A 26,444-nucleotide genomic window follows, 5' to 3' on the forward strand; every position below is an offset into this window, starting at 1 on the left:
GTGGGCGGACCAGCACTGTGGCAGGGCAGATCACGGTTTAACTACTTCCTTGCCAGTATGTTTAACAAGTATTTAGTGGAAGAGTGATAAAATGCGACATTACTGAATTACACCCCCCAGCTATGCTGCCTGTTACCCTTCAGTTATTTCCCAGGCCTGGTTCTCCCTGATCCCAGGGACCTCTTCCTACCCCTTCTCTCTGCCTGTCCAGCCCCAGTGGCTACCTCTCATGCTTATCAGCTTCTTATAGCCTCCACTGTTAGACCTAATCTCTCTGGGGATCTTTCCAAGCTTCAAAAACCCAATTGCTGCTTCTGGTTCCTTACCTACATGCTCTCCTTCCCTGCCAGCTTTCCCTGCCAGTTTCCTGCCTGTACTGCCCCATCACCCTGTCTGTTTCCCCATAGCCCATCCCCCTTTGCTCCTGCCTCTGGATCTACCCTCTGACATTTCAAGTCATTGCCCAAAAGTCTGGGAAGTCAGGGCTTTCAAAGAGAAGTTAATTATAATTTTTTTCAGAGGGATTAACAGAGTTTTTTTACCTACATTTCTCAGAATTGCCTGAAATTATTTTGGTGAGGGTTTCACTAATAAGGGTTTTCACTAATGAGGATTTTCACAAAAAATACAGTAGGCTGAAGCCCCTGGTCTTAGAAAATACCAGCCCAACCCCAGTTAGTTTTGCAACATTACAGGCACCCGAAAGCTTTGTTTTATAATGGAAATAGTTGGCAACCATTTCTAATGGATGACACCAGCCTGCGGTCAGGCCCGTCTTCCTTCAGAGCCCAGCAGAAGGGGTTTGCCATGGTGAATGTTTGTCACTGTAATTCCTCTACAAATTATTTGGAGTTGGGATTTTCTAAAGCGTTTAAGAGAACAGGAGACATTCAGCCATCACTGAATTTTGAATTAAAATGGGATTTAAATTTCACCGCTCGAAAATCCAGGTCTTAAGATTGCAGATGGGTGCTTTCTCTGAGCGGTCTTTCTATCTAACCAGTGCATAAATATATGTGGTTATATTTTGAGGTGAAAATGATTTATATTATATTCATACTTGAATTCTTCATAATCTGTCAATGCGCTCGCCAGTGCTTCATACTAAACAAGCATTTAGTGCAAAAGACAACCCTCTAGCCTTTTATATAAATCTAAGTCTAAAACTTTTAATATATATTTATAGTGAGAACCAGTTGTGACGGCTGTCACACCAACACAACAATGCCTATAGAGAAAGAGAGAGACAGGTTAACCAGAGACTAACTTTTATTGTGCATTTTTATGCAACAGAACAAATGGAACTGGAGGTATGTAGTAATAAAACCAATATTCAAATTAGAATTAACACCTGAAATAGTAAACTGTAGGTAACAAATGCCTTTATAATTAAAAAATATTGACCGTTTAAAAAATTCTCTAAGATTTTTATATTCTTTAAAAGAAATGTGTGTTGCCACATAGAAAACAATTCACACATCCTATAGAAATTGTCACAAAAACCTTACTAGTCTATATTACACTATGCACTTTTTTTGTACAATATCTGGTAAAGGTCTATCCCTAACCTGTACTTACTCTACACAGTACAATCATCATTAGAAAGTATTCATAGAATTAACTACACCATAACAATAAAAATATCAGGATTAATGGTTTTTTAATCACAGTTTCTCCACAAATATTTGTCATAGAAAATATAGCGAAGGCATGTTGGCACAGATGGGCGTGCGGTACTGCTACACAAAGTTTGAGAGAAGGCAGATACATAAATGACAGTAAGATTAAAGAGTATGGAAGGCTAAGACAAGAATCTCTATCCTCCTGGGACTTTCTGGAGTGACATGATAGATAGCGGTTTCCGTCTGTCGCAAGCCTGCTGTCTACATCCAGAGCTGGGAAGGGATGTGCTGACTTACAAAGCACACTGCTTAAATACGGATATCTCACTCTGCAAGGGCTTATGTGCTATCTATTATTTCAGGTCCCATACTATTATACCTAACATCTTGCGGATATTTAGACACTTCAATGTGTATGAATTTATAATGTCTCATGAACAAATTAATCAGAATAAGCTGTTGTGAAAGGTTTGGGTTTTTTTTTAAATGAAATGGGTGGGTCAAGAGTCAAATGGCCATGATGGCAATTAGACAGACAACTGAGAGAAGTTGCTGTACTCTGTTATTTTAAAACCAAACGAACAAAAAAACCGATGAGCTGGTGTTTGCTAATGCCTGTCTGTGACTACGATTCATGTCACTGGCCAGTGCACACAAGCAACTGAGGGCAAAATTTTGTTCATAAAGAAAGGTCTAAACCTGCAAAGCCATTTCTAGTGCCAAAGTGGCACTAGATGAAACTATACATTTGGTTATTTTGCACAGTATGAGAGCAGAGGATTGTGAGCGGTTCCAGGACGCTGGCTACACTTTCTACACTAAAAATAAAGCTAGGCTTACTAGTTATTTCAGCAAATCTTTAGGTTATTAAGTGAGAGAGGTCTGTCCAGTCCAGTAATGCTGTTCTGTGACTGTTAAAAATGAAGCGTTCCTATTTTTAACCTCATACGATTAAACATTTGAAAGGAAACCATCACAATGTTTACAAAAATACAGCATGATACATATTGCGATGGACAAATTTACAGTATAATGTTGACTCACACGTTCTGACATGTTTTACCAAGTAGTTCTGGCAAGTGTCACCACATTAAACATAGACCAGCAAGACTTACACCATCTGAGCAATGTAACATCTTCTATTATAGTTCTTTTAAAAAAAAGTGTAAGTTCAACACTGAAAAGCTACTATAGGATATCTGTACCATGACATTTCTATACACCGAGTTTCTCCTCCAGAAGGCCACCACGCACCATTGACCACTCAAAGAAAGTCACCTCCTGCCTGTAGTGAGGGATGCTGTCCCAAACCCCTTGGCCTGGTGAGGTCTAGTGTGACTAAACTGCTCATTCACTTTTAGAAAATAAATGAGTTATTCTGGGGTAAGTGAGTGCCTTTCACCCCCCTTTTAAAAATCACCAAAAATAAAATGAATTGAGAGGTATTGGACATTTAAGGGCCTAAAGCATATCCTGGCTGAGCGAGGTCCCGACTATGGCGGTGCACGGTGGAGCCCGTGTCCCGAGATGCCCCGCGGGCCGGCCGTGAGAGACCAGTCACAACCGCAGGCAAAGAGGAGGCAGATGGCGGGAAGAAACTATCATGTGGGTGAGCTGACCTTTGAGAGACTGCCTCAGTCCTCCATCCGCGGTCAGGCTGGAGCTAGAGGAGCGCTTCACCCCAGAGGGCCCTTCCTGATCTTTGAGGAAGGGGTTGGCTGTCTCCTGCCCTGCCCAGCGCACGGGGAGAAGGTCGGGAAGGAGAGGAGAAGGGTAAAAGGAGCAATTAGTAGCTTCTCTCGTGGCTTGCACAAGGCAGGAAAGCTGGGAAGTATGAGATACGCGTTCAGGAGAGTCAACGCTGATGAGGTAGCAGTAAGGATGGTCAAAAGCGAAGTGAACTTTCTTTCCAGAAACCAGTTCCCTGTACCTGCCAGTGGGGAAAGTTGCCTCAAGGAGAGCTGGTTCAGGCTGGGAAGGATGCCAGCACTGGCCTGAGTGACCGGACAAGGGTAAGGAGATGGAAACACCCTGACACGGAAAGGAAAGGGTATTCTTTCTTTGGCATTGCGTATTTCTGGAGTGCATCAATTTAGAGGGACAACGGACTCCTAAGCCTTTAAAATTAAAGGTTTTCAGTGGACTGATTTTTTTTTTTCTAAGTTGGTATCTGCTTCCAATGTTGTGCGCTGTTGTGAATTCTGCTCTAGCACAGTTCTTTTCTTACAGCTCTTAGTTTGCATCCCATGCTTACTTACAACAAAAGGTTAAACTAGGCTCTTCTTACCCAACCCCTCCCTGAATGCAACACTGAGCATCTGACTGTTAAGACCAGCACATTGCCTCATCTATTTCAAGGAACGGATATAAAACACAAATGAAAGCAAAACCAAGAAAAGGCAATTTAAAGCCTCTAAAGCTACATAATATGGCTGCAGAATAGGAACAGACAAAGCAAAACCTGTCTTCTGAAATGGCAATTTGTTTTTAGCAATCTTGTTTTAATGAAAACTGTCATGATCAACTCTAATCCCCTAGAAATCTAGATAAATATAGTGTCTATCTGATATACAAAGCAATTTTTATCTATTAGAAGTGCCTGTTATTGTTCTGGGTCTTTGAAGGATTCTGCTGTTGACAAGCGCTGCTGTTTTACCCGGGAAGCTTAATTTCCTGGCAGAGTTGGCTAAAGGAAGTCCCTGAATTTTCCACCTTGTGCGGTATTTTAAGGTAGCATTTATAATTATGTTATTTTCTGTTAGGAAATGGGAGACCACTTCTTTTTTTGTTATAAGCATGCAGACTTGTTCTTACATCTCCTACTCATGGAAAGCAAATAGTACCCAGCTGTTCTGGGTCCAGACCTGGGCTTGTTATCAATAGGCAGACGAGACAGTAGCTGCTGTTTCTTTTGACATTTTTATAGTTTTTAAATGACCTTTCCTCTAGAACTAGATGAAATGAACTGCAATTTCCCTTTGAGGGTGCTATGAAGGATTTGCAAATAATAGGCACTGAGAAGTCCCACAGAGCAGGTCTTGAAATTGATTTCTTTCTGTTAACGGGGGCATGGTAGGATGGAGAAGCTGAAATGTATGCAGTATGTGTTCAAACATGCTTTGGACTCTTAAATGACAGCAGGGTAAGTATGTTTAACAAATAGTCTCTCCTAAATTAAGTGGTTGCTACTGTTGTATGAGGTTCTTCTCACTGCCATCAATCGCCAGATCCGTCTTGCATACCTCTATTGAAGACTTCGTCCTGTGATCCTGGATGGTCAGTCCCTTCGTAATACGAGTTCCCATTGTGAAGGAAAGTCCCCACCGCACGCCCTTGACGAGCATGTCCTACTGCGTCACTGAATACCTTGTTTATTTGCTCTTCGGATGGCATCCACCAGTCCGGGTTGGAAGTACAATGCATCCTAATGAACTCTGCAGGAAAACATGCAAGGATAAAAAACAACTTGTCTTTGCAGCACCCGTTGTGGCCCAGGCATCAAAAGCTCATGGGAAATAAGAAAGGGGGCATTACTGCTCTACTTAAGCAGAAGTAAAGCCTTATGGGGGATGCCATGATAATGCCACTTGGACCTATTTTATTTCTGTACAAGTGTGTTTCTCCACATGCAGTGTATGTTGTTGTACCTGAGCTAATTATGTGACGCATGGGACCTGGAGATAAAGTCCCTTCTTGTGGAAATAAAAAGAACTAATTCGAAGTGACTACTGTGATTCAGCGTGTGCAATACATGTGAAAGTTAACATGAACTGGGATGTATTTTATTTGAAACCTGTTGTGTATTTATACCTTAAGGTGATTACTCTCGTGGATCTTTATGATCTCCCTCTGCTGGCTGCTTCAACATATGCAGGCTGCAGTAGCCCACAACCTGCTTGAAAATGTCACTACCATTATTTCAGTTTGGTGCTCCTTTCTGTTTGGAGTATCTTTCATTTTAAGTCCTGTTCTTCCCATCTTCCTGAATCTGACACCTATTTTTCAGAGACTAAACTGGCCTTAGAAATAGCTAAATGAGATGAGAGGGCTAATTTGGGGACCTTTGCAATAGTTTTCAATGCAGGAGAAAATGAATTGTACTGCATGTAATTTGGCTATTTGAGTAGCTGCTGCTTCCATATACAGCTATTTGTATGTGATGATTACATTTTTTTATAATTTCTTTTTCACATTCTTTGACATGCAATATACTAAGCTTGCAGAAGGCGCCTTACCAATTCTGGAGTTGTAACTGCTAGACATAGCTCAAATAGGTGTATTTGGACTTTGAAACACCCAAATACAATTTTAAATGTGAGGGCACCTTATTAGATATATTGGATACACTGTACCTCATATGGAAACTGAGCTTCTTATTTATTCTGGAACATTAGTTATTCCCTCATGCAGTATTGTGTGTCCCAGGATATTTTTAAATTCTATTTTCTACTGTTGACAAGCCAACAGCACAATAAGTGGTGTAAGGTAACTTCATTACTCTCACCACATCTCGAGACCAGGGAATGCTGTGCTTTTACGTGAGTTCCCATGCCTGCAAGGTATCTCATCTGTTGGACAATTAGGACACGATTTTTGCGTAGCTCCTCCAGCAGTGTGTCTGCAAAAGTGATAGCTATCTCGGTTTTAAATCCATTTCCCTGGAAATTCACACCGGCAACAGTAATTCCTACCTAGTTATGTTCACGTGGGGCTCCACAGACTGGCATTTTTCTCAGAGAAATGGTTACCATGTAAAGGAGTAATGCTATAATTTAAGTATGCCAGGCTGTTTTAAAGCTGGTTCCAGACATCAGTCAGTTGTAGGAATATATTAAAAATGTTTATAGATGTTTAAACTACTCTGAGTGCAGAGAGAGAAGCAGTTTGTATTCCCCACTATGGTGGGAAGGCATAATTGGACGTGTTGAGAATTAGTCAGACACTTGTTACCTTGGCTTGCAAATGGGTAGGAGCCAGTGGCCAACTCTTGCCACCAGAGAAAGTTGTCATGTTCCCACCCACGCACGAAAGCCGAAAGGGAGATCTGTCTACTCAGCTTTCTTAACTGGTCCTTAGACACTGAATGTTTTGGCTTCCTCTTCAAGCTTCTGAAAATTAAAGAAATTGGCCTTTCTCTTTCTCCCAAGGAGCGCTCTACATGTTCTGTATGTCCAGGACCCCAGAAAGGAGAGTGGCCATAAGCAAAAGTCCATCCACAGGTGGATTTACTGTTAGTCTTGGTGGGAGGCAGGGGGAAGAAAGGGTATTAACGCTCTGCTTGTGCATAAATTACTAGGTGAAATTTAAAGTCATTTAGTAAATGGTTAATGCACTTGTATTCAGCCATCAGTTTCCATGAGAAGTTCTGGGACTGAATCTTACTCCAGACCTCTGTGCAGCATGGTGTGCAATGGACTTGCTCTTCTATTAAGCTCTGATAAAGTATAAGGTCTGGCAGAGTATCATATAACAGGTTCCTTTGTAGTAAAAAAAGAGCCTCTTTGCCTAATTTGGCTGTATGCAAAATCTGAGTTCATTACCTGGTTACATCAATGTACCCCAAATACAAGTCTTATCTACTTGGCCTTGTTGGATTCTTTTACCCTAGATGGGATGAGGCTCTGCCTGATGCATATAACCACTCTGGACTCCAGTTGGATGACTAAAGATATTTTTATCACTGACTGATGAAAACAACAGCTTTTTACACTGCGTTGATTAGTAAAACATTCTTGAAGTCAGTTCAACCAAAATTTCATGTATGTGCTCACAAAATACTATAGTTAACTGTGAGTTAATTAAAGAAATGATAAGCATATGCATTTATAAAAGGCAGATGCTGATACTACAAACGTTTTTAACTGGGCTTTAAAAAGTCCTGTTTTGTATGTTTTGTTATAAAGCTCAGTACCAGGCCTTTCAAACAACTTTAGGAAAGCAAAGTATGAACTGCCACAACAGATAATTCTTCTCAATCTGGACCCTTTCTCTGTATTGTCCAACATCCTCACTCTCTGACATTGTGAAATGCTTGCAAAACTTTTCAGGCTAAACATGGGGGAAAGTTGTTCCCTAACTTTTTCAGTCCATGTTGCATCAGTACTCCAAAAAAGAAGTTAAATCCTTGACAACGCATTTGTATACACTTTGTATGTAATTAACCTGTAGATATTTTTGGCTCTACAAAATGTTCAAACCTATTCTGAAACTCGGTTAGCTTTTAACTCCAATGATGCACTGTGGCCTTGAGTGCCATATGCTTCCTACACATTAGGCTATAAATATTCCTTTGGTTAATTTTGCTGTGTATCAGTGTTAAAGAATGCCCTGTTAGTTTATTATAAAAGAGTGTAATCAGGATTGTCTGATTTTCCTTCTTTGTTGTTTCAAGTATGTCAGTGTCATGTGCCCTTGTATTTGTCTCCTCTCTTAAACAAGCAGCCCTATTTTTTCCCATTCAAAAAACCCCACCCCACATATATAATACATACATACATATATATATGTATGTATAAAAAAAAAAGCGGAGGGTTTCTGGCTGCTTGTCACCTGCCTGTGAAACCCCTTCTAGTTCTGCAACTGTCAGCCAAATGCTTCTACTGAGCCAGAGCCAATGTGGTGAAATGAGATCACATACGGTGGACACTGAGCGAAAAGATGCAGTACCTCTGAGACATGTTACTTTTACTGGATCCAGAGGACGTCTTTCAGGACCTGTCTCTCCTGACTGCACTGACCTTTTCCTTTTTCCAAGGCCGCATGAGTACTTAAGCTCATCGGTTGTGAAAACAAATCTGATGAGATAGCGAAGGAGCCGTCGTCCATCTTTCTTGGAAGAATTTACAGCCTCATCCCACTGTTTACTAGTGATGTAGACAGGGTAGTTGTTCAGCAACTGCTTGCTCCCCTGAAAAAGTGAAATATTTCCGTTGCTTATTTTACAAGGCGAGTAAGTAAAGATGTCAGATGCAATAAAAAATACGCTTTTTAACTAGCCACGATACTGACAGCGAAACACATCCTGAAGTGAACACGTAATTGCTCTTACTGAGAATGAGTACTTTTAAAATTACATTTCCATTTTCTAGAACTCGAATTTGGTGAGGTACAAGGAATATGTTTTGAGAGGTGGCTATTGATAATTTCCACTTTAACAAGCAGATTAAAAAGAGTTAAGAATCAGTGGCTGGGTATACTATTTAAGTATAACCTTTCTTCTTAATCTGTTAAAATGCATAAAAAGGGTCTTTGAAGAGCGTGATCAAATGGATCGCTTCATCGCAGCTGACAGTTTACTTCAGAGGTGACTCCTTTGGTCTATTTTTATAATAAATTTATTACTTCTGTAGAACACACCTGAAACTTGACAGCAGTTATGTTACTGTGAAAAATGTAAAGAAAATAAATAAAGGAACTATGAAAACTAAAAGCTTCATTATTATTAATGAATGCTGTATTAACTCAAATTATAGCTTTACAGAAATGCCACCATGTCAGCTGGAAAGAAATTTTGCTTTTAACCTTCATAATTTGTGTGCTTCAATATTCCAACATTAAATGAATGCTGTGGGACTAATTATGGGGATTCCTGTAATCCACACACATTTATAAGCCCTCTTTAGTCAATTGTACCTAAATTGTATTTAATTCTTATTGCCCATAAAATGCTATAGTTCAGGATTATGCAATTAACGTAAGATGGTACTGTACTGTTAATATACCTGAAATAATTGAAGTACACAAAACACCCAAACCACACCCTTCTAGAGACTCATTCACTTTTACAGCTACACCTCCTCATTAAAATGCATAAATCTGGAGGCCCAATTAGTAAAATCTTTATATAGCCCCCAGCTTAGATAGGAGCTCAGAGTGAACTAGTGAAGCAAGGGTCTGATTCTCAACAGAGGCAATCAGCTGCATGCTGCACTTGTGGGCAACTGTGGCAAAGTCCTCCTCCTCGCTTCCAGATCTTTGATACTTGAAAACTATTTTGAGGACTACCCTTGCCTCCTTTCATTATTTATGATAGCATCCTGGGAGACAGCTTGGGAGCATCTTTGAAGTTCTTCCTCAGGTATTTGCTTTTAATTTTTTTGCAAGTTTCATAAATATATGGAAGGTTGAATTTAGTGAAGACCGTGACGAGGGGGTCATTAGAGAATCTGTATGATTTAGGGTACCACCACCTCCCAGGGGGGTTAGCATCACTGGGAGCTGAGCCTATGTGACTGTCTGCTACTTGTTCGCCTCGGTGCAAACTGCTGACAAAGACAGCTACAAGCAAATCCAAAACTCAGCAAAGGAAGCCAAAATAGGAAGAGATGGGCTTTGTCTGATTGAGGGGCCCCTCCCCTCCCCCCAAAACATCTCAACTCTTCGTTTCCCCTGTAGCTTGTAAATCCAAGCTTGTAATCCCTAAGAGAAAGACCCTTCACCTATAGTCCAACTCTGTTATCATTTGAGACTTTCTCTTTGCACTTCACTTGTCTCCTCCCACCCCTGCAAAAGGGCCAGGGTCAATTCCTCCCCCTCCACTCGTGATACAAGAAGCTGCTCTAATTTTTGCCAGGTACACATACCCTGGGAAGCCAGTAATACATCTGAGGAGCTCTGCCATGGAAAGAACATTACCCTCCATCCAGTCCAGCTCCTTGTCCTCTGCCAACATGGCGAAGGGGCTGGAGAAGGAGGAAGAGCCCGGCGGCAGCATGGAAAGCTCTTTGGGGGTATTGCACTCTTACGCTGAAGCAACTGTGACCACTCCATCTCAGGGGGAGCTGACACTAGTATTTCCTTGGCTTGTTCCACCACAGACGTAATATGCAGGACCATCTGATCCCCAATTTGGTACTTATTTTTTTCAGCAGCTAGCTCCGCATCCCTTTTATATAAAGCCAATTATTTTCCTACCTTAGATTTCTGAAACCTATTTCTTTTCCTGTTAAAAAACCTGTAGTGAAGCAAGGACCTTTCTTACTGATACCAGTGCAAAGTACAAGCTGCAGCTAACTCTGTAGGCACTGCCTTGCTTTTAAGCCCTGGCGGGCAGGAGCAATGCAATGCAAGCCCATAATGGCACAGTGTAAGGCTCCAGGCTTGCTCATATGTGTTAGGGACGGGTGCTCCTATGTGGCTTTGCTAAGTAGCAAGCTATCCTAGAAGCTACCTCTGTGTTTAAATGTATTGCACTGATGGAAATAGGGTCCAGAAAGGCCCAACATCTAAATTTTATGAGAGCTCACATTACTATTAACTGAAGAGAAGGTAACAAATTTTGTGTAATTTCCTCAGCCTCCATTTTATTACACTTCTCTCTTAATCCCCCTGAAATTTTGGATATTTTTCCTCATTCTTCTCCAAAGGCATGATATAATGTTATGCTACTCTGTTAAACAATTACTGGGTTCCTGCTACAATACACTTTCATTATTTCCTCTGAAAGTAAAGCACTTCTGGGCAAAAGATTCTCAGTAAAAATATGATGCAGTTTGGTGTGTCCAGCAGTCATTAAACTAAAACAAACAGAAAACCTTCCAGAAATGAAATAAGCAGACCCTGAAGGAAGAACCAAAGTGCAAATGCGTTCATGCTTGTATTTGTACATGATTAAGCTTATGAATAAAGATTAGCATCTATGTGTTTAATTGAATAAAAAATTCTGTCACATCATTACAAGCTATTCCATGTGGGATGTTACAGAACAGCCTCAGTTTTTACAGTGCTTGAAAATTTTAGTTAAGCAAAGAGCATTAAAAAAGGAAAATGAATCCTTGGAATATATTTAAGTGATAAGAGCTAATGATAAAAATAAATATATATAACTGTTTCCACAGGATCAAACTGAATGGAGGAGCAAAGTGATGCACATCCTGAACTGCTGCAAAGCATGTTCAGTGAAACTATGGTAAGTTGGACTACGTCAGGTTTGCACTACATATCATTTATGTGCAAAGGGAGGTCACACTAGACCTAAGTCTTCCCTCTTCTGATTTTGTTTGCATGAATAATGGGTAGTGACACATATAGACTACATGCACAAAAACATACATAGGAAGAGCCTCAAATACAGACAGTCTAAACTAGAAAAGTCAACAAAACCACTTCATTTGAGGCATTTTTACAAGCCTAGATAGAAACACACTGGAGCAAAATTAACGTGAGTTACACTAGAGCTGATAGATAAATCTATACATCTACCTTCTAGAGAAGGGGAGGACTTAAGATTTCCTGCTTTTTCACTGCAGCACTTTTAAACAGAACATAATTACAAAAATCCCCAAACTCCGTATCAAGTATAAAATTGTCAACACTCAACATTTTGTTTGGGATGCTTTCTGAAAAGCAAGAGCACTGCAAAGACTTGCAGAAGTCTATATTTGGGTTTGTCTGCAAATGAAGGAAACGTGTATTTTAGTGTTAACCATCTCAGGGCTGCATTAGAGCTATACTAACTGTACACACATGCGTGCCTGTGTCCATACACACGACATGTTGGTACCCCCCACGCACGGGCTGCAGCCCCTGTGCACCAGCAGCCACCACGGTGGCCGCCGTCAATCACCCACCTACAGTTCTCAGCAGGCTAGCCCTACCCTAAATTCTACCCACAAAAGTGATGTTTCTAAGGAAAGGTGAGAGAAAAATTACCCAAAGCAAGGCAAGTGCAGCTGGTGCCGATGGAGGGAGTTATGCGCTGCTCAGTAAAGTCATCCTAGATTATACTAGTGGTGAGTCTCCTCCATTTGGGGGATTACTGTACCTAAGAAGGACAGTTTAATAATAGATTTTACATATTTTTACTACTAAATATATTCTTCCAGCGCCTACTGATTTACTTGCCTACGTTTTCAATGAATTGTCAAACATAGAGAGATGCAGCTTGTCTTCACTGTACACTACCTCAGTCGGATGGTCTGTTGGCTGTGGTACCATAAGCTGGTTGTGATGCTGAAGTACAGTCTTCAAATAATCTAAAACAGTCTGGCAGGGCACTGCATAAAACAAATTGCAATTACTGTATATTAGCTATCTAGCACAAAATAGAACAACAATATTAAATCAAGCAGTGTTCTTCAGGATCTGTTTTGTACGTCTGTGAGATTTATTTCAAATAGGAAATACTTCTCATTTTGATTTGTGCAGACATTTCATTCAATAAATATACGACGGATGTTGTATTTCCTATGTTGAGATCTCTGACATTGCTTTTATTTTCTGCCCACTAGTTTTCAAAGGTTTTTTGTCCTAGTTTGAAATTATAATTATTACAAATACAAATTAGGTCAGCAGTAATGATAATAAGAAAAAAATCTGTAAATACTGTAAACAGCCCAAACCATACAAAGGAGAAAACATTTCTTGGACCTAAATCATGCACTGATTAACATGTAAATATGCTCAAATGTTTTTGAAACTACAGTCTGATTAACTATACTGAACAGATTTAATGATTCATATACTTTAATTTCTTTTCCCTCCCTCCTCCCAAATTTGTTATAAAACTAGGTGTTAGGCAAATTGCTTTATTTCTCTTTCCCTCATCCTCCCCCCTTTCCATTCCCATCACTCTCAGCCATTTCAGTAGTGCTACCAACAGCCTATTCCCTTCTGCTGAGGTGATAGGTTAATTAGGGATGATTCAATTACGGGTCTCTCTTAAGCAGATGCTGCCACATTCCTGATTAACTCTGGAGTATTTTTGAGATACAGTGCTTTTCTCCTGAGCCTGAAACACCACAGGAGAATTAAACAGACATTAACCCAACATTACCACTGACTTGTGCAAGACTAAACAAGCATTGTTTTTAAGGTGCCTTATCAGTCTCACATTTCATATGGGTTGTTTTTGTAAAATATTCAGAGATAATCTCAGCTTCAGCTAAGAATCCACAAAAAATATTTCAGTGTTCCTTCTTCTTTTTTTTGATTATTTCTTGGCATTCAGCCCTTTACACCTGGAAAAATGTGGTGGTTTGGGCTTTGTCTTAAGCTGGCAATCTGAAAGCAAGCACTGAAATCACTGAGAATGTCTCAAGGTAGGATTTACACGTATTTTGCACTCCTTCCTGGGCATTTACAGTGCGCAGCAACTACGCCCCTGTCTAGGCAGACAGGGTGCAAAACACCTTTACTCTCTGCAAAACAGACTCTTTACTAAGGGCTAAGCAGTGTTACGTCCAGCAGTCCTCATGCAGAAGTCATGCAAAGTGCCTGATATGAATAATAAATTCCTATGTCATTTCACCCCATGCTGTCTTCTCTGCAACGATGACCCATCAGTGTATTTACCCCTGTTTCATTTGATATATCACGCTTTGCCATAGGAGGCTAGGATTAGGCAAAAGTTAGGATTTCAGGTGACTTGTACCTGTTTTATTTCTCCAGTGACTTCCCTGCTTGTTGCTATACCAGGGCAGTGTCTCAGTAGCGTAGCTGCTACACAGTGACGCTGCCATATGAGCAGGAGAGCCTGGATGCTTTTTTTTTTTTGTAGGAAAAAAAGCACTTTTAATGTCATCGGATGGTTTCAGAAAATGTTTCCATTCCGAAAAAGTCAGAAGGGCAGTCAAGCTTAACAGACCCACCAACATGTTCTGTGGCCTTCCTGTAATGCTGTGTATTTAGCATATAGCAGCAATCAAAAAATTCAATACAAGTTCTTACATGGAATAAAGGAGAAAAATAACCACAGGTAATGTTTTAGTACAGTGGCTATTTGTAAGAAGGTGTGGCAAAAAAAGGATTTCGCCCCCCCCCCCCCCCCCCCCCCCCCCCCGTTTTTATATCCAGGAAAGCGTATGTGGGAAAAAGAAAAATTTTTTTTTTTCCCCCATGTGGATGGGCTGAAGGATAAGATTGTATTTTGAGACTCTTTTCTTACACTCTGTGTGTGTTTGCTGTCTGGCCATGTCCAAAACGAAGATTAAACTAGGAACGCCCATGCACAGGTTACTCTCTGATTAAGCAGATGTCCAAGAAAGAGGGACAAGGATCACGAAGGCTCGCTGCCCCGGGCAGCGTCAGAAACCCTGTGACAAATTCAGCAAAACCTCCCACCTGGGTGGAAGTTACCGCAGGCAACCAGCATCTCCCGTGAGATCCCAGCATCTCCTGCGAGGTGACAGCAAGGATGGAAGAGGCTATGACGGGTGGTTGTACTACTGCCTGAAAGATGCCTGATACTTGATCTTGGAGGAGAGTTGAGTGATAATTGGGAAATCAGAGATACTTGCAAAGTATCCTTTTCCTGCCCTGTCTAAATGTGTCGCTTTTTGTTTAGCAAGCTCCCTGAAGACATAGTTGCCGAAGCTTCAGCAGTACCTGGAAGCTTCAGACTTCTTTGGTCCCCATGAAGCTGTGCTCAAAACAGTCTGTGAAGTTTGCACTTGCTTTTCTGGTTATCTCTATTAGCAAAAGTCCCTGGTGATGACCTGATGGCTCTCAGCCATACTCGGTACTATTACCTGTAATTATGTGGAACAATGTGGCCCCTGAAAGGGAACAGAATATAATGCATCAAAAATTTCTAATTTTTAGGAGCTGATCTCACAGCAGGATGGTATTTTACCCACAGTAAGTAATTTCACTGCAGGCATCCAAAGATGTATTTACCTATGTTCTTCCAAAGGGATGGGACACTAGTGAAAAGACAACAGGAAACTATTTAACCTGTTGTGTCCCCAGCAGACGAAGTACAACTCTACTTTAACTGTATTCTGCTGATAAAATGCTTTCTGATTCCCGGTGAGAAATACGAAGGTACTAAAAGCTGGCTGAAGCTTATAAATACTTCTATCTTCATAAAAGCAGTAAAATTTCGAGCACAAAATCGTATGATTTTGTTATCATTCTAGTGACTGGATGACTCTGAGCACTTTTGACTTGTAAAGCCATCGTACATCACAGTTCACTGTTGGTACAAATAACCTCAGCCTTTCAAACACCAGATGCTACTTGCAAAGCCAGGCCTCTTGGGCTGCCGTATTAACCGAAGCCTAAAGGATGCCACAAAGAGGACAGCACAAGGCCGAGAGTCAAAGCTTCGGTTTTGCTTCTGCGTTCCTTTTATGGCTCTGCAAATATTCTCTTTGCCAAGAGATAAGAGGAGCCATTTCCTCCAAACCCTGCAGCAAACATAACTTTGTAAGAGCCTGCGGCTCCCAACTATGAGGATGAAAAATCATTTAAACCTACTACCTTATTTATTTTGTATTTCTTTGACTTTGATGTGGTCTCTAGAGAGTTAACAAGATCATAACCCCGAGAGCGGATTCTCTGCAGGCTTATGCACGTATCCACGATCACCGACAACACCAGCAGGGATCTGTGCCTACTGTAACCAATGGGAAAGACGCTAATGTCAAAATAACAGTTGCTTGTTACGATTTAGTAGAAAGCCTGCGGGGAGGCAGTAATTTTCCTGCCCGTTAGGAAGAAGTTTCCATGGCCTTTACTTTCTGAAAGTGCCAGTGTCTCAGAAAAGACACTGGAAGTGGCAAAGTAACCTGGCCTGCAGCGAGTGAAAGAAGAGTGAGATCTTTGCGGGAGCTAAACGGCGAGGAGGAGGTGCTACAGGGGACTCAGCGTGCTGTGGAAGGCTGGTCTTGCTAAGATGCCAAGCAATGACTAAGCAGGACACGCGTGTAAGAGGTGGCAGGTCTTTGCTGTTTATTGATCCAAGTTATAAGACTTCGTTGTTATTCTAGGCATCTATACGCTGTAACAAGTGCTGCTTTGGCATAGCTTGTCACAGCTTTCTCTGTGGAGTATCCTAATTTCTAATAAATAGTTGAACAGTGTGGTGGCCACCGACTCTGCCGATGACAAAAGCTGGGGTGTGATCTCTCAGTCTGACCTGCCACACAGTGCAGCAACTGCCCCAGACTAAATCCTCTTTGCACCAGACCTTATCAGCAGGTAAAACACAGTGCAACTCAAGTTGTCATCTCCCAGAAATGCTGTTTCTACCCTTGGCTTGTTGTTACAGTGTGCGCTATTTCACCCTCAGTAACATACACCTTATTTCAAGTCTGCATTTTGTTTTCCTTCAATTGGGTTTTATAAAATCTTTGGGAAAGAAATGGAAAAATGTCTGTCACCTGTTGTGTACTTATAGTTAGTGGTGAAGTCATTTCTCCATCTTCTCTTTGCTAAGTTCAACACTGACCTTCCGAGATGCTGGGCTCGCGCTAAAAGCAGAGTCCCTACACCTACTTACGTGTCTGTACATCCAAAGACCACGCCAGCCCTTTTGGCCACGCTGTGCATCAATACTTGGCCAGAAAACCACCATGTCCTCCAAAAGCCTTTCTCAGTGTCCATTTCCCAGGGGCTGAAACCAAGTAAAGCAATGCTCTCTGTGCCTCAACACACGGTAATGCTGCACCGTGTTCGGCCAAGTCTGTCGCCTCCCATCTTCCTCACTCACTGCTACCTCTGCACCGCTTGCAAGCTGTGAGCAATGATTGTATGCTTTCTTTCATCAATGAAAGTATTAAAAACATGGGCTGTGAACAGTTTCACAAAGAATCCCTCCAGAAATTCAACTGCATCATGGCAATTTCCTGAATACAAATATATTTGCATTTTTTAAATCACTTTTTGTAATATAATGTTATGTAAGCTGTGAGCAATGATTGTATGCTTTCTTTCACCACTGAAAGTATTAAAAACACGGGCTGTGAACAGTTTCACAAAGAATCCCTCCAGAAATTCAACTGTATCATGGCAATTACCTGAATACAAATATATTTGCAATTTTTAAATCACTTTTTTAATATAATGTTATGTAACACCCTGAATATCTGCAATACCCTCATCAACCAAACTTTTCACCTCATCAAACCCATAATTTGGCAAGATGTTGCCTGGTACTAACTCCATTATTCTCTTTTAGGACTCTATTAATTGAAGCCGCCATCAGCTGTGCAATTAGTTTGTCTGGGCTCAGTATCAGGCCAACAAGCCTACAATCATCCGGGACATCTCATGTGTCCTTTTAAAAAAAATAGAGTATTTGCATCTTTCAGTCTTCTGGAGCATCCCAAATATTCCAAAACATAAAGTATATCATAGTCAGAGTCCTCTTTGTCCACCTTCATTTTTGTTTTAGCTCCTGAAGTGAGTTGTCCAAATCTCACGATTTTGAAAACATCACGCTTTGGTAGCAGCTGCCTAATGCTTTTGGTAATAAGTTGATGAGCACTTAGGGATGAAAAGCTGGTGTGCCCAAGCAGTTACTGCTCCCAGTGGCCCGTGCTGCGGCTCTCCTGGCAATGCCAGTCTCTGAAAGAGGGACTCCTGACTCTGCTCTTGAACCACTCTGTCTTACAACCAGGGCTGGAATCAGCATCCCTTCATCATTTCTAAAAAGGCCAGCAATTCTGGTGCTGACTAACAAGCTCTTCAGTTGTCCTGATGTTGGGAGGGAGTTGTGGCAGACAGCTGAGGTTGCAGTCCCACCTGAAGCCGCTGCTGAATGTGTGCTATCACGCAGAGTTACGGTGGAAATGGAAAATATTTCTACCTGCTTACCACCATCATCATATTGGTGTGACTGCATCATTTTACTCTTCACAAGTACCAGAACAGAAATACTCAATGAGCCATTCCATATTATTGACAAAACCTGCTATTTCCATCTGGTAATGGTCTGATACTGTTATTAGGATGCCATATTTTTCCTTTAATTTGCCAGGGAAAGAATGCCTCCTCGACAGAGTGCTCCAGGTTTAGTTTTAATTATTAATTTTCCACTGATCCTAACCTCTGCTTTTTACTCATCACCATCAACTTCCCCTCTACTCCATTTGTTATGTTTCTAACTGTTCTTTGCTTTCCCTCTAAGCTGGTTGTTTTCGTAACCAGCATGAAACTTTTCCTCCTAGATAGTCTTTTGGGGCCTTCAACAACAGGCTTTTAATGTTTCCCAATTATCACCCACTTTTTTTCTTTTTCTTAACCTTTGGCTCTAATAATTGTTCCCAACTTTTTATGAAGTGCCAAGAACATCTCTATTATTGGTTTGGGCTGGGTTTTTGCTTGTTATAAATGTTATTGGGCCACAATCACTTGTATTGGTATCTGTCAAAATGAGGGCTCTCATTTATCCTCCCCAAAATGTGGCCTCCAGTGTAACACACTCCAGGGCTGTTTATATTGCCAAAGCACAGCACTGTTGTCCTGGTTTCGGCTTGGGCTTTCTGTAAATAAGGTATATCTCCAACCTCTCCCACGGCATCAGACAGCCCTAGCGAGAAGGGATGGCTCACCCCCAGCTTGGCTGCGTGTCTCCCTACAGTGGCCTCAGCCCCATAAGCAGACAGTAAGAAATCTGGTTATTCTGTTCATTAATGAGATTTTGTGCTCTGTAGCTGACACTGGCTAGTATTCCTCCTGGTGTTTTGCACAGCAGAAGACGAATCCCATAGCACTCAAGACTATTTACTTCTGACTCGCCAGCGAGGAGGAGAATTGGGAAGGGTGTACATCTACATCCACCCCGCTCAGACCGGCAGCTGTTAGTTAAGACTGGCTCAGCATTGCAATGTGTCCTCCTTTGCTTGACCTTGAGCGATGCTTCACTCCGAGTTCATTGCAGGGCATTTCTAAATTGATGCTCAACTGTCAAAAAGATGTAACAAATGATAGAGAACCTGCTGACGAACTACATGGCAGTGTGAATTTCTTATAACATTAATGGAGATACCTTCTCTGCCTGAGATATGGACAAGTGTGCAGTATAACACGGCTTGGATTATTTTAGCTCATACGCTCATTTATTTCAATAGTCAGCTGAAAGCCAGCGAAAGCTGCATGGACGGGCCGTGAAGACAAGTTGTTGGGGTGCGATGAGCTGGAAAAAGAGCGAGGGGCAAGGAGAGATGGGGGTTAGTAAAGAGGAACCGATCTCAGTACTCAAGACCCTACAAATTTGGATGTTTGTAACTGGATGGTAAAATAAAACCAGCACCCATTTGTAGTGAAAGCAGCCAGCAGAAATCAGAACAATTGACACTAGATGCAGAAGGGTGTTAAAGATTGGCTAAACTGACCTACGTGCCTGCCAAAAGCAGGGAAGGGAGAAAAAACTATAGCAAATATCCTGTTACTTTTAAAATCCCTCTCAGTTGTGTTTTCCAGGTGGAGTGGAAAACCATTTTACTTCTGTTAATCTGCATCTGAAAAGCCATTGTATTTCTTTTAATTTTCTTTTGCAAAAATATTTCTTCCAGAAAGGAGAATGAATGTGCCCCTTCCATACACCCCTGGGATGCACACCTCTGCCTAAGCAACAGAAGAAAAGAGATACAACAAGGCAGCTGTGCCTCTCTCATTTAAGCGATGCTGCCACATGCTCCTGTGGCTTTTTTTTTTGTCTGTGCTCCCTCACTTTCCTTCTACTTAACAGAAGATACCTCTTCTTGTCCTCCCTTTCAGCCATGAAGTCTTCACGGCAGGGACCTCCCCTGTAAACCCCTCTACGCATTTATACTGCTGATAACTAACAGGGAAACCAAGGAGCTCCCGGTGAGCGGGGACAGCAGTTTGTGTCACTAAAATGCCAAATGCTGACCCGCAAAATGCAAACCAAAGTTGAGACTGGGGAGTTCAGCCTCACCAGGCTGAACCGCAGCTCCCCACAAAACTCCCACCAGCTCTTGCTCCCCAAGGTAGGCTAAGAAACCTGACCCCTCAAATTCACACAGGTTTTTACCCAGAAGCATGGAGAAAACAGATTAATAAAGCCCTGGTCTGCTGCAGTTACGTGTTTCAGTAAGTTTTTGTACTCAGGCTGGTTTAGCAAACTAAGCCGGCACCCCTAAGCTGCAAGCAAAGCCGTGCTGCAAATTCAAAGGGGTTCTCATGCCAAACACTGGGCGACTGCGCTTGAGGCTCTCTCTTCCCGAAGTAACTTCACACTTTGAAGCTGAACAGCAGAACGAGGCCAGAGATCAGACCAAACCATCCAGAACATCAAGGGAAACCAAAGAAGTGGTTAAATGTGAACATCAAGAAAAAGGACAAAAAAAAAAGGGGGGGACATGAAAAAATGTTCGTCATAACCCTTGATGGCTGCTTTATCTACGCTGCTGCTGTGGTAGGCTCTTTGGAAACGCGATGCTCTGAAAGTATAAAGGAGACAGGATTTGTAGGGAAAAGTAATATCTTTTATTAGATCATCCGATATAGTCAGGAAAAAGAGTCAAGCCTTGGGCACACAAAACCTTCTGGAAAACTTGTCTGACTTTTTCAATTACATTGATATTAACTCTACCTGCAAATCCCACTTTGCTTTGGCTACTTCCAGCCACCATGAACGTTGTCTCTGTAGGTGATCACCTCTCTACATTTGAGGGGGTTTTTCACCCCCATTCTCCTGTGGGTTGCTGGAGTATTTTTTGCTGCCGGGCCAACAAGGTAAGAATAATTACTGTATTTATCACACACTGCTTCATCTTACTTACTTGTACCTTTTCACTACTTTCAGGCTGGTTTGCCTGAAACCATGAAGCAAAGCTTGGAGCACCAGGAGGCAAACCCTCACTCATGACTCCTGGCCTTTGCTTTAACCACCTGGAAATATCTTCTCCCTTTTAGGCTGAAAGCTGTGAGAAAATCCTGCTGACAATACCGAAGGAGAACTGCTTAATATCCTTATATATTAGAGGGTCTAAATCCAGGTCTTACATGCAGTCTCACAAATAAGTCTTTAATTTTACTATTGGGAATGTATCACAGCCCTAGTAATTTTTATACAGAGGAAAGAGATTAGGAGACATTTTCCTCCTCATATAGACGGATTACTTTGCTCTGTTCTTGACGGTCTCAAAACCTTAAAGAGCCAATGACAAGTTTGCCAAACTCCTTCCAGGAATTATCTAATCTTTAAGTATTTTTCAAAACAAGACAAAATAACACACTGAATGAAAATGTTTCTCTTTTTTTCAGTTGAACTGAAAACTGAAAATGTTCAGTTAATGGTTTTGCCTAAAAAAAAAAAAAATATTGGGGAAAACTGCACAAATTGCAAGATGTCACACTGCTCTAAACCAAAGCACTGAACCAGGAATTTTTCATTTATTCCATAGCTGAAACAACTAAGATTTCACACAAATTTAAGTATTGTTTCAGTTAACTCAAATGGCTATTTTTTGAGAAACACCCCCCCAACAACCAAAACATATGCAATATTTCACCCATGTAATTGCTTTTCTCCAGTGGTGGTCTGCCAAAGGGTGATGCTAGGCTATGGGCAAAAAGATCCTACAAGACTGGAGGACTTCTACAGCAACAGGGCAGAGTCCTGAAAACAGAAAAATCTTATTTTCTGTGTCCAAAAGCTACAGGAGGATATGTTTTGTGCAATATTTGTTAAAAAAAAGTCGTCGCCTTTACATCTGCTGAGAAAACACTCTTCTTCCCGGTAGTCTCTTTGTGAGCCATGCAAATGGTGCTTTGCAGAGTTAGAGACAGAGATGCAGAGCGGTAACTATTTTTAGACCGCAAACTCTCATGGATTTTAAAAGGGCTTTTGCATATGGAAAGTAAAAGAAAAAATAATGTAAAGTATTTCAGGAAAAGGATAAAATGATTCATAGACAGTTACAGAGCAGAAGGGAGGGGTTGGTGCTTTTATCTTCTGTTGACTGGTTGCTAGTGGGAGCCTCAGGGCCCGCGGGGAGGGCATGGCGCAGGCCTCCCACCACCCCACGAGGTCCCCTGCAGGCCTCACTGAGCAGTGCTGGCCCACCTCTCTCAAGGATGAGAGGGAAAACCACTACGTCAAAAAACCTGCTCTTTCAGCAGCTTGATGGGACAGTATGGCAGCCTCCACGCTCATCTGGCTGCCTCCACAGTCGCTTTTCCCCTGCACTAGCCTCCTTGCCTGGCCTGTCGGATGCCCAGCGTGAGACATATGAATGGGCAAGGAAGAAAGTTTGTGCTCTGAGATGAGTTTGATGTGATAGATGGTGGCAAACAACACTGAAACCCTCTGCAGAGGGCTTTCTGGCTCCCTCACGATGCACGCAACGTCTTGATGGGCAAAAAAAAAAATGCTCAGAGAATGAGCGCTGCGCTTGTTTACATACAGAGTTGGGCGTTTCAAGTCATAGAAAAATTTCTGCCGGCTTATTTGGTAGCAGAAGCTCACTGGAGCAAAATCAGCACTGGAGACAAAAATAATTAGACAACGCCTTTAGTTGATTTTTGATTAACCTTGCTCAGTGGTGGCTGTGGGCCTGCCTGGGGAGCTCAGACCGCTGTCCTACTATGTAGCAAAATCCGAGGGCACCTTCTGTGGCTCTCAGCGCTTCCCCAAACACCTGGGTCACTTTAGACCTATCTGTATACATCACCCAGACAGCAGCAGATGCATCTGATGACGACTTTATGTTGGCTGATGAAGTCAGATATCCTTGCATATTTATTTTATGTTTGTCTACTTCCTTTGAAACACGATTAACAAGGTGTTTCATTACTCCTGGGGGGTGAAAAATTACTGTTTATGTATGTTTATCTCTCTTTTTAAGGGAGCTGAAGGGTAACTGTGATGACCCGGGTAAATACTGGCTGCTTAGCTCGCCATTAATCCTAGCAAAATACAGGCAACCGCAACGGGATTCAATTGACTAAGAACTAAAGAATATGAATATAATTAATGCCAGTCAAAATGGCCTTATGGAAAGTCGATCTAGTCAGACTAACCTGATTGTCGTTCTTTGATGAGATTATAGGTTCGCTTGAAAAAGTTGGGTTGAACAGATCTAATATACCTAGACTCCTGAAGGGCATTTAACTTACTACCATGAGTTATTTGATTGCGAAAGCAGCAACACACAACATCAGTAGACTACAGCATACACGGATTAAGAACCTGCTACCGACATCTCGAGTATTTGTCATTGGGGGAGTCATCATAAATAGACGTGTTTCTGGCAGGGCTCGACAGGGACTGACAGCAGCCTCAATATCATTCAACATTTCTAGCCAGAATTACGAAGTTAATTTGAAAACAATAAAAAAAATTCTGGATGACACAGAAATTGGTGAACCAGCAAACAGTGAGAAAACAGGGCAGCCAAAACAATCTGCATCACTTAGTACATGAACACAGCCAAATACAAAGTATGTACATCTAGGAAGAAATCCACACAGAACGAGAAGCTCAGCTGCACGACCGATGGCCAAATGACCAGGGCAACCACGAGTGGGAACAAAGAGACTATTCACCTTCATTCAGGCAGACAGGAAGATATTGCACGTATTTCCAGTGCCCAAATTTTAAAGAAATGAGCAGAGAGGAGAAAAGAACTGCAAAGGAGGATTCAGCTCATTTGGGGAGTTTTAAACAGCTCTGCTTACTTTATCTAAGACGGAAATTAAGTCAGCTTTCATTCTGTAAGCACCTTCACCTGGAAAAAGCACCCAGTCCTATACAGCACTTCATTTAGTGGAGCAAAGCATAAAAGTCAATGGCTAGAAGCTGATTTCAGATAGTCAGGCAGGGAATTCAGCACACATTTTCACCAGTGTAATTAACCACTGGAGTCAAGTGTCAGGGTAAGAGGTAGAGCCACTGCTCACCAGAGTCTCCCACTCAGGACTGGAGGCCTTCTGAGATATTACTTGAGTCAAATGTAAGTTATGCTTTACTCGAAGTCAAACTGGGTTCAATACAGGTGATTGAATGAAAGCTGTAGGTCAGATTATAGACCCTAATGATAATTTTTGGTCTTACACATCTGAAGCTAGGACCCGACAGGAGTTGAAGTCCACATGATTCCCTTTGTCATGCAGTATTTCCATGTGATGTACAAACCACTATTGAATCCAGTCAGAGTGTACGAGTTATGGTGACTCCGGATTTTGGGAGGGGTGGGGAAGTATTCTAAATTTTGGGCTTTCTCTGCCCTGAACAATGTTCGTTATGGGATTTGCTGATACCGCCTAGAGACCAATGCACAACAGAAAAACACAATGTAATACAAATAATTAATAATACATCACTGATAGCTGGGGAGAAGAATGATGAAGACTACTGCTTGCTTTTTGCTCAGATTTTGCAACTGCACCTACATATTCAGGCAGTAGTTGGTTGCTGCCTTCTTCCTTTCTGCACAGTTAGCAGCTTTGGAGTATTTTCTCTCTTGCAGCCCATGCTAGATTACCTGCGCTTTTCTGCTATTTAGGGATTAGTTCCATTACCTTTGCATGGATCTACCCTGAGCACCTCAAACTTTAGCTAGCAAAGATGCAGCTCCCTAGCACTTATAGATGTGTCAGAAGTGTGTTGTATATTTATTTGCTTTGCTAAATTCCAATTTGCTTATAGTATTATTACTTGAGGTGCAATTTTGCCTGTGCTTAACATTTAGAGGATATGGGTCCAAGATACTTTGTTCTTATCTGATACCACTCTTCAAGTATCTCGGCACACCTTAACAGTGAGAAGGCCTAAGTTTAAAGGGGTGAGAGAAGTTTTTCACAAAGGTGGTTTCTATTAGATGGGGTTTTTCTGTCTGCTTTCTCCCCCACAGTGGCTGCTAGGTATTGCTGAACTGGAGAAGTTGTTGTCAAGATTTTTTTTCAGGTTTGATTTGAAGATGAATGGGAGGAGATGTATTTATGCTTCTCACTGAGCTAACAGCAATTTAAGAGATACTGTTCAAGGTAAAAGCCAAATGTATTTCAGTTAAAAGTATGGATGTAACTTTGAATAGTTTAAGTAACCAAAAAAGGAGCCCCAAAAGGGAATTAGGTTTATAAGCTGCAACATTACCTAAAGAACAATGTTGATAATAAGGTATAAAAGCGTATGTTTGAAATTACTGTGACAAATCACCTGATGATTGGAATTTGGGATTACAAGTACATCCCATCCTAAACACAGCTCATTAGTCTAGGACTCATGATTCCTATCGATGAGTATCAGCAGATAATTTTCCAGTGGGCACAGCTACAGGAATTTTGGATGGAGACAAATTCCAGTGTTTGATTACTATGACTGCAACCTTAAAAGACAATTAGAACTTAAACTATTACCCAAACTGTTTTTATCACTGACTGACATTATATGGTGGGGGATTATTTACCTGGAATGCTCTCCAATTTTCTACGAAGTTCCTCGTTTTCTTGTTGCAATGAAATTACCTCCTGCTCTAGCTCTTGACACCGAGGGCAATAACCTTCTTCCTCTTCCTCCTCTTCCTCCTCTGGAAGTGTAGAAGATGACGGGTGACCATGAGATTCAGATGTTGCTGGAGATGTCCATCCACCTAAAGTGTGTACTGGAGAGGTTGAAAGTGGATCCACATCTGCCAAATGGCTAAAATCATTTACTGATGAGGTGTTCTGAGAAGGGAAGCTCCCAGAAAGCAAATAGTTCTGAAGGGAATCGGTAAAAACTCTCAGAAAGGCTGAGGTTTGTTGTTTCTTTTGCATATACTGCATCTCTATGTCTAAAATGTCTGACGTCTGACTATGGACCATTTTCCCAAGCTGACATTGCTCTTGTCTTTCACTATAATTTGGGTTTTCCTGCTTTATACAAGAAATCATGGACTGAGAGTGATTGTTGTCCAGTAGTTTTCCACCACAATTTAAGAGACTTAGAACCCGGCTGCATTGTTGGGCAAAGGCATCCAGAATCATTCGACTCTCTGCAACAGAAGAAAAGATGAATCACAGAAACCTAACGCAAAAGGTTATGCCAGGCAGTAGCAGCTAGATGAATGTACACAACAGTTTACAGTAGCATGCATTTTATTTCTGAACACATTAAAATTATGGCTTCTGCTTTAATACTTCTGCAACACT

General features: G+C 41.5%; 1 protein-coding gene across 1 annotated transcript in view; it reads right to left on the reverse strand.

Moving 5' to 3' along the window:
* Positions 1-1,191: 1,191 nt before the first annotated feature.
* Positions 1,192-26,444, reverse strand: part of BEND4 (BEN domain containing 4) — a 33,527-nt gene continuing 8,274 nt past the window's right edge. Inside the window, exons 2-5 of the mRNA XM_050895767.1 lie at positions 25,721-26,287; positions 12,525-12,616; positions 8,289-8,529; positions 1,192-5,056 (exon numbers count right to left, since the gene is read on the reverse strand). Coding sequence (XP_050751724.1) covers positions 4,839-5,056; positions 8,289-8,529; positions 12,525-12,616; positions 25,721-26,287 — 1,118 coding nt within the window. The 3' untranslated portion in view covers positions 1,192-4,838. The remainder of the gene's footprint in view (positions 5,057-8,288; positions 8,530-12,524; positions 12,617-25,720; positions 26,288-26,444) is intronic.

The sequence above is a fragment of the Gymnogyps californianus genome, chromosome 4, assembly GCF_018139145.2.
Source record: "Gymnogyps californianus isolate 813 chromosome 4, ASM1813914v2, whole genome shotgun sequence".
Lineage (NCBI taxonomy): Eukaryota > Metazoa > Chordata > Aves > Accipitriformes > Cathartidae > Gymnogyps > Gymnogyps californianus.